Genomic DNA, 7,722 nt, shown 5'->3' on the forward strand with positions numbered 1-7,722 from the left:
CATAACGGGGTTTATAGTCGGCTTTCTAAACTCACTTGCTCGAGCCTCCTCATGATTAAGTGACACGGAGCATTTAAGAGGTTTGGGGGGGGGGGGGGGTTGAGGGGATCAATGGACGGGAAGTCCACGCGTAGTCGTCAAGGCAGATCGCTTGTTAAAACTAAACCCGACCAAGAACTAAACCCGATCAAGCGCCCCGTTCGAGTTTAGTCCTAGGCCAATCCAGGTTTTGCGTTTATAACATTAGGTAAACTGGCTATGCTTTCAAATGTGCGCAGCGGGTGTAGTGATTAGTTTATGCTTCCCAAAAGCATTGGCGCACGAGATCGTGGGTTCCATTCCAAGCTCCTCACCCGTGCGCCCATTTTTTGGGCGCTCCCACCTACCTCGAGATGCCCGTTGTACTTCTTCGCTGTCAATCCCCTTACTCGCTCCCCGTGTCACTTAGTGTCATGGCTTGAGCCTTGAGAGTCGAGACTCGAGAAGTGTTAGGGAAAAATGTGTCTCAGCTTAATATCGTGCCATTTTTAATTTTTGAAATGCCGGTTGAGTGCAAAATTCCGCTCCAGAATAGAGGAAAATAGTGTAAAAACCTAGAAAAGTAACCTAATTTTATAAATTTTCTCTTGGCAAATTCAAGGAAAGAAATTTTGTATGTTTGGAAAAATGATTTTTCCCGAACACTGTACTCGAGAGTGAAAATGCACGAGGAGACTGTGGCCCACTGGCCTCCATTTGCCGACCAGGGAAGTCAAGAAAGCAGGCTTTGATTGACACGAGTCGGTGGGCAGCTGGGCCTCCTCGTCTCAAACAACGCAGTCTCCTTCTGCGCGTCCCACCCTTTCGTGCTGTCGCCCGCACATGAGCCACCTATCCGCCGCCCCTTTTTGTACACACGCACACCACACACGTTCAAACACCTCTATATTTTGCTCCCTTCCCTCAGACCGCACCATTGTCCCTGCACTCTCTGCCTCGCTTCCACAGCTAGCGTTCCCGTAGATCTGCTCTCCTTCGCATTCTACCTCGTCATGCTACACGCCTTTTCCGATCAGACCTGCAGAAGATCACTTCCCCCTGCTTATCCTCTTACCCCCATCTTCCCGATGCCTACCATTGATGCAGAGCCCCGGCCGGCTTTGCTTTTATATGACGCATATATGCATACCGTTCCTTCATCTGCTAGTGAGGTTCAGGGAATGCATTTGCGAGAAGAATCTATCCCATCAGACATACAAATTAGAGTCTCTGATGCCAAAGTGCGGGTCTTACCTTCTTCACAACCACACGGATTGCCTTCATCTGCACGTGCAGTTGAGGACTCTTTGGGCCCGCGATACCGAGGTGTGAGGAAGAGGCCATGGGGCAGATTTGCTGCTGAGATCCGAGACTCTGTCAGGAAGGCTAGGGTATGGCTTGGGACGTTTGATACAGCTGAAGATGCTGCACGGGCGTACGATGCCGCAGCTCGGTCACTCCGGGGCGACAAGGCAAAGACCAATTTCCCCCTTTCATCATGTTCAGACAGTCAAAGTACTAGCCATAGCAGCACCGTGGAGTCGCATAGCGGCTCAAAGAGCTTTCAACCTACTGATGTGGAAGAAAGCAGGCATGGTGATTATGGTGTTCAACAGGTCGACCTATGCTTGGGGCTTCTTTCAAATCCTGTGTTACCCATCAAGAAAAGGAAGGCATCATGGAGGAGACCAGAGTTACTGCAAAAGAGCAGCAGCTTGGGGAAAGGAAAGTCCTCTGCATATGAAAGTGATTGTGACTCATCTTCTAATATTATGGCATCACATAGCTTAATACTTGAAAGAAAGCACGTGACTCCATTGTTGGATCTCAACTCCCCTCCTCCCATTGAGGACGAGTATGAACAGGGAAGTTTAGCTTTCACTGCATTGTAGGGCTATGCCGATCACAATGGATTGCATGGATCATCAAAGCACTCATATTTACTGATTTTTGTGTCATTCCCACTCTATTCATCAACGTGCAGCCTCAAGAGCATGGAAAGTTAAGACTTATAGCTAGATTTCTTACTGAATACATTCATTTGAGACCTTGGTGTTGCAACACTAGCTATGCACCTTCTCCGAAACACATCAAATTGGCGTTGGATCTCAATTTGGTGAATGTATGTGGGATGGAAAACAAGAATGAAAGTGGTACAATTTGATCAAATTTTGTGTTTCAAGCTATAATATTTCAACACTGCATCATTGTGATTTCCTTTGCATCGTGTTCAAGAACTTCATTTAGATTCAACTAGACTAGATAAAAGCCTCAACTTGTCGTTCTCAATTGTGCATAAAAAGATTATTTTTAAGGGACCATTTTAGCCAACGCTTTATGACCTAGTACTAATAGCAAAGTTGTTTATTGCAAACAACAAGAATGCCTTGATTTTTCTTGCTTGCAATGGGTTGAGGAGAGGAAAAGATAGAAAAGTAACAATTATCAAACTCAAGCAATTAGCCAACACAAAAACTAAGCTGAATGTATAGTTGCTCGGGGTCAAGTGAAACCTAAGATTAAAGGGTACATCAACTTGCAACCATACATTTTCTTTGCCCATGATCAAGTCTTTATCAAATTGTGCGTTACTAGATGTATAAGTGTTTCGGCCTACATACAATGTTGATGTAAATGTAGCTCATTAGATCATGAAAGAGGCCTTCACACACCTTTCATTGAAAACGATTGTCTTTCAAAGATAGTGTTACCTTGTTGAAACTCTTGCAGTGAAAGCGACAAGCTTTGCATAAACATTTCTTCAACTATGCCTTTGATTGAATGTTCTCCGACTGGCTCTTCACATGAAATTCAAATTCATGCACAAAATTGATATTAAGTAAGCAGTCTCTTGCAATCAACTTTCAAGCACCCATTCAGGTAAGCAGAGAAATATGTGCATTTTTTAATACTAGTTAAAAGAGGTTTAAAACAGTCAAAGAGTCTTGAGGTATAGGCATAGGCAAATGCATTTGAAGAAAGGCCTTCCCTTAAAGCATCCTAGACATTACTTTTCCACTAGGCTTGGACATTCCCCTCTTGCCACCTGAATGAAGGCCAAGACATGTGGTGGTCCTTCCCCTTCTCTTGTGGCCGTTGTGTGCCTTCGATCACACAACCAAAAGCTTATAGCACTGCCCGCTTTTGCTCCTCCTTCACCACCTCCTTCTTGAAGGAGTACGAGCGGAAGTGCGACGCGAGAGAGAGTGCGAGAAGAAGAGCACGACGATATGGTGAACTCGCTCTACTGTAATGTGTAGAGCATAGTGAGTTCTTATTAGGTTTTTACAAAAGAATATGTGTACATACCTGACGGCCCACCCACTTACCTGGGCGACCACATTGGGCTTTATACCCCAACAACCTCCCACTTAAAGTCCAATGTGGTACTTTAAGTGTGAGAGAAGCTACTATACAAGCTAATATACAAGAGATGTAGAGAAGTGATGTACTACCCTACACCTAACTGCTTGCGAAAATGCGCAAAGCTTTCTAAGGGAAGTCCTTTTGTAAGTAGATCAGCAAGATTTTCTGTGGTGTGAACTTTGACAAGCTGAAGTTGCTTATCCTCGAGCATTTCCCTGATGAAATGATACTTCACATCCACATGCTTTGTCTTTGAGTGATAAACTGGATTGCGAGCCAATTGTATAGCACTTTGACTATCACAATATAACACAGGCATCTCTTCTTTGATTCCCAAATCTGTTACTAGTCGATTAAACCAAATTGATTCTTTGCATGCCTCTGATGCTGCAACATATTCAGCCTCTGTAGTAGACCGAGTAACACAATCTTGTAATCTAGAACGCCATGATACTGCTCCACCAGCCAATGTAAAGACATACCCTGACGTAGACCTTCGGTTGTCTTAGTCACCTGCATAATCTGAGTCTGTAAAACCCTTTATACTTAGCTCCTGACTCCCATAGCATATACGCATACTCTTTGTAGCTTTCAGGTATCTCAATATTCCTTTCACTGCCTCCCTATGTTTCTTGCCTGGGTTTGACATGTATCGACTTACTACTCCCACTGCAAATGCAATGTCTAGGCGAGTAGCAATCATTGCATACATCAAACTACCCACTGCAGACGCATATGGAATCTTATCCATTTCAATCTGTTCTTCCTCAGACAGAGGACAATCTTGTTTGCTAAGTATCACATATGGTGGCAATGGAACACTTAGTGCCTTTCCCTTCTCCATATTGAAACGTTGCAAAACCTTGTCAATATACTCTATTTGAGATAACCAAATCAACTTCTTTGATCTGTCTCTCTCAATGCGCATACCAAGTATATGACTTGCCTCACCCATGTCTTTCATGTCAAACGATTTTGCCATCTTTGACTTCAAAGCTGAAATTTCTTCCAAGTGCTTGCCAGCAATCAACATGTCATCCACATACAAAATAAGGATCAGCCAACTACCATCCTTAGCCTTCTTTGTATATAGACAGTGATCGAACTCACTACGTTTGTAGCCTTGAGAAAGCATAAACTTGTGGAATTTATGGTACCATGCCCTCGGTGATTGTTTTAAGCCATAAAGACTCTTTAACAACTGGCATACCCAATCTTCCTTGCCTTTCTCAATAAACCCTTCTGGCTGCTGCATGTAAATTTCCACATCTAAATCACCATGCAAGAACGCTGTCTTGACATCCATTTGGTGCAACACCAAATCTAATATGGCAACCAATGCAAGAAAGCATCTCAATGTAGTCATCTTGACCACCGGAGAGAAGACTTCATCAAAGTCAATGCCTTGTTCTTGCTTAAAGCCCTTGGCAACAAGCCTTGCTTTGTACTTTGGCTGACTATCATGAGCGGTGATCTTATACATGTAAACCCATTTACAAGGTAGAGCCTTTTTGCCCCGTGGTAATTTAACTAGCTTCCATGTCTGGTTTTTATGCAGAGCTGTCATCTCTGACTGCATGGCCAATTGCCAATTCCCGGAGTCCTTCATTTGCACTGCTTTCTTGTAACATGAAGGCTCATTGCAATCAGTCAACATGACATAGTTCATAGATGGAACAAACCTATCAGGAGGTTGCGTGACACGTCCAAATCTACGCACAACAGGTGGCTCAGGCTCAACCACAACCTGTGGTTCCAATCTATCCTGTCCTTGCTCCTCTTGAGCCTTGACATTTTGTCTTGCACGTGCAGGTCCATCTTCTTGGAAGACAACTCTTCTAATCTCCTCAACCCTCTCTGGTTTAGAATGATATTTGGATTCATTAAAGTGAACATCATTGCTGCGGACAACCTTTCTGGATTCGGGATTCCAAAGTCTGTATCCCATCTCACCAGAATTACCATAGCCTAGAAAGATGCACTTTCTACTCTCTGGCTCAAGTTTGTTCCTAAATTCCTTTGGAACATGAGTATACGCCTCACAGCCAAAGACTCTGAGATGCTTGTATGAGGGCATTTTGCCTGACCATACCATCTCTGGCACTGAATCCTTCTGCAAAACCTTGCTAGGAGATCTATTTATAAGATGAACAGCTGTCAGTGATACAGCTTCAGCCCAAAACCCATTTGGCAGATGTGCATTAGACAACATACTTCTGACCTTCTCTTGTATGGTCCTATTCATCCTCTTAGCAACACCATTTTGAGGAGGATTATAAGGAGCAGTAAGTTCACGTTTTATACCTTTTGACTCACAAAAGTCCTGAAAGGCCTTTGAAACATACTCTCCACCATTGTCAGTGCGTAAGCATTTAAGCTTTTTGCCACTCTGATTCTCCACAAGTGTCACAAACGTTTTGAAAACGCTAAACGCTTCATCCTTGTGCTTGAGAAAGTAAACCCATACTTTCCTCGAGTAATCATCTATAAATGTCATAAAGTAAGAAGCTCCCCCTAGAGATAGGTTAGGCATAGGTCCACACAAATCACTATGAACAAGTGCCAACTGTGTATCTCTTCTACTGCTTCTATGCTTATGTGGCTGTTGTGTTTGCTTACCATACAGACAATGTTCACAGAATTCAAAATCATTAAATGAAAAGCCAGGCAAATAACCAGAACGAGACAAGATTTCCATTCCCTTCTTGGACATATGTCCTAACCGGCTATGCCACAAAGAAACGTTCGGCTGCTCGGTTACATTAATTACATTTTTAGAGACATTTGATACATAAATCATGTAAAGTCCTCCAGACTTTACTCCATGTGCTACTGTTATAGAACCCTTGGATATCTTCCACATGTTCTGTCCAAAAGTGGTGACGTAGCCAGCATCATCAAGTAAACCTGTGCTGATCAAGCTCTTTGTAATTGCGGGAACATGTCTCACATTCTTCAGCGTGAAAGAAGAGCCATTCTGAAACTTCAATTGAACATCTCCAACACCTAAGATCTCACATGTCTGCCCATTGCCTAGCCGAACATGATCTTTAGTGGTCACATAAGAGGTAAACCACTCCTTGTTTGGAGAAACATGAAGTGATGCCCCTGAGTCTATAATCCAGTCACTCAGTGCATTTCCATCAGATGCTGTAAGAAGAGCTGAGTCCATTGTATTCTTCAAGAAGTAGATGTCTCCTGACACTAGACTGTCATCCGCTGCAACAGTGTTTGTCACATTTATTTCTTGAATCTTCACTGAGGACTTGTTCTTCTCACCATGGTCTTCAGCTTTCTCTTTGCCTTTTTCTGCTTTCCATTCTCTGCAGTCTCTTTTCATGTGACCCTTCTTGCCACAATGGTAGCATTCTATGTCACTCTTGCCTTTAGCACTGTGGGACTTGCTACGAGACTGATTCCTCTTTCCACCTTTGTACTTTTCTTTGGTCCTTCCCCTGACAACTAAGGCTGTTCCTTTGCCTTTGTCCATTGTCTTTCTATTGGTTTCTTCAGTAAGCAGACTTCCTTTTACACTTGCTATGTTCAAACCATTTGGAGGTGCAGAATTACTCAAAGCTGTGCGAAAAGTGTCCCAACTTTCCGGCAATGTGATCAACAGGAACATAGCTCTAACAGGTTCATCAAACTTGACACCTTGAGCTGACAACTGACTATAGATTGTGTTGAATTCATTCAGATGATTGGACATAGGTGTCCCTTCTTTCATCTTCAAGTCAACAAGCTTCTTAAGCCAGTATACCTGTGAAGCTGCACTCTGCTTCTCATAAAGATCACTCAGCTTTAACCATGCTTGATAAGCCGACATCTCGTCTGCTACATTGAAGTAAACGCTTTCTGCCAAAGTCAGCATAATGGTAGAAAGTGCCAATTCATCCATTTCGCTCCATTCATCTTCGTCCATATCTTCTGGTTTTATCCCCTTGAGCTTTATAGGTTTTATCTGCTTCTTTTGTACCAACACGTGCCAAATCTGCTTCTTCCACAATGGGAAATTGGTTCCATCCAGCTTTTTGATATTGTAAAGAGCAGTGTCTTGTGATCCACAGCCATAGCTACGCTTCACAGTAGTTTACTTTCCTGGGAAAAATTCGGCAGAGTTTCCCCTGTAAACTGACCTCTGAACCAATATCAACCTGTCAAATGAACCAAGAAAGCTTCAGATTCTGCATAAATTTCGGCAGAGTCTCCTTTGTAAAATGGCTTTGGTGTACTCAAAAACAGACCAAAAAACAGCTCAAAAACACTGTCTCTCTGACACTATAAGCTGTGGGTAAACCTGTCCTGCACCTGTACTGTCTCTCACTGTCCTGTCACTGT

General features: G+C 43.2%; 1 protein-coding gene across 1 annotated transcript; it reads left to right on the plus strand.

Moving 5' to 3' along the window:
• The first annotated feature begins 701 nt into the window (after nucleotides 1-701).
• On the plus strand, nucleotides 702-2,187 carry LOC147459331 (uncharacterized). Its single transcript, XM_086511579.1, has 2 exons — nucleotides 702-716; nucleotides 792-2,187. Exons 1-2 carry the CDS (start codon nucleotides 702-704, stop codon nucleotides 1,908-1,910), a joined length of 1,134 nt encoding a protein of 377 aa, XP_086367705.1. The 3' UTR covers nucleotides 1,911-2,187.
• The last annotated feature ends 5,535 nt before the right edge of the window (nucleotides 2,188-7,722 follow it).

Source organism: Adiantum capillus-veneris, chromosome 4, assembly GCF_014529385.1.
Source record: "Adiantum capillus-veneris isolate H3 chromosome 4, ASM1452938v2, whole genome shotgun sequence".
Classification (NCBI taxonomy): domain Eukaryota; kingdom Viridiplantae; phylum Streptophyta; class Polypodiopsida; order Polypodiales; family Pteridaceae; genus Adiantum; species Adiantum capillus-veneris.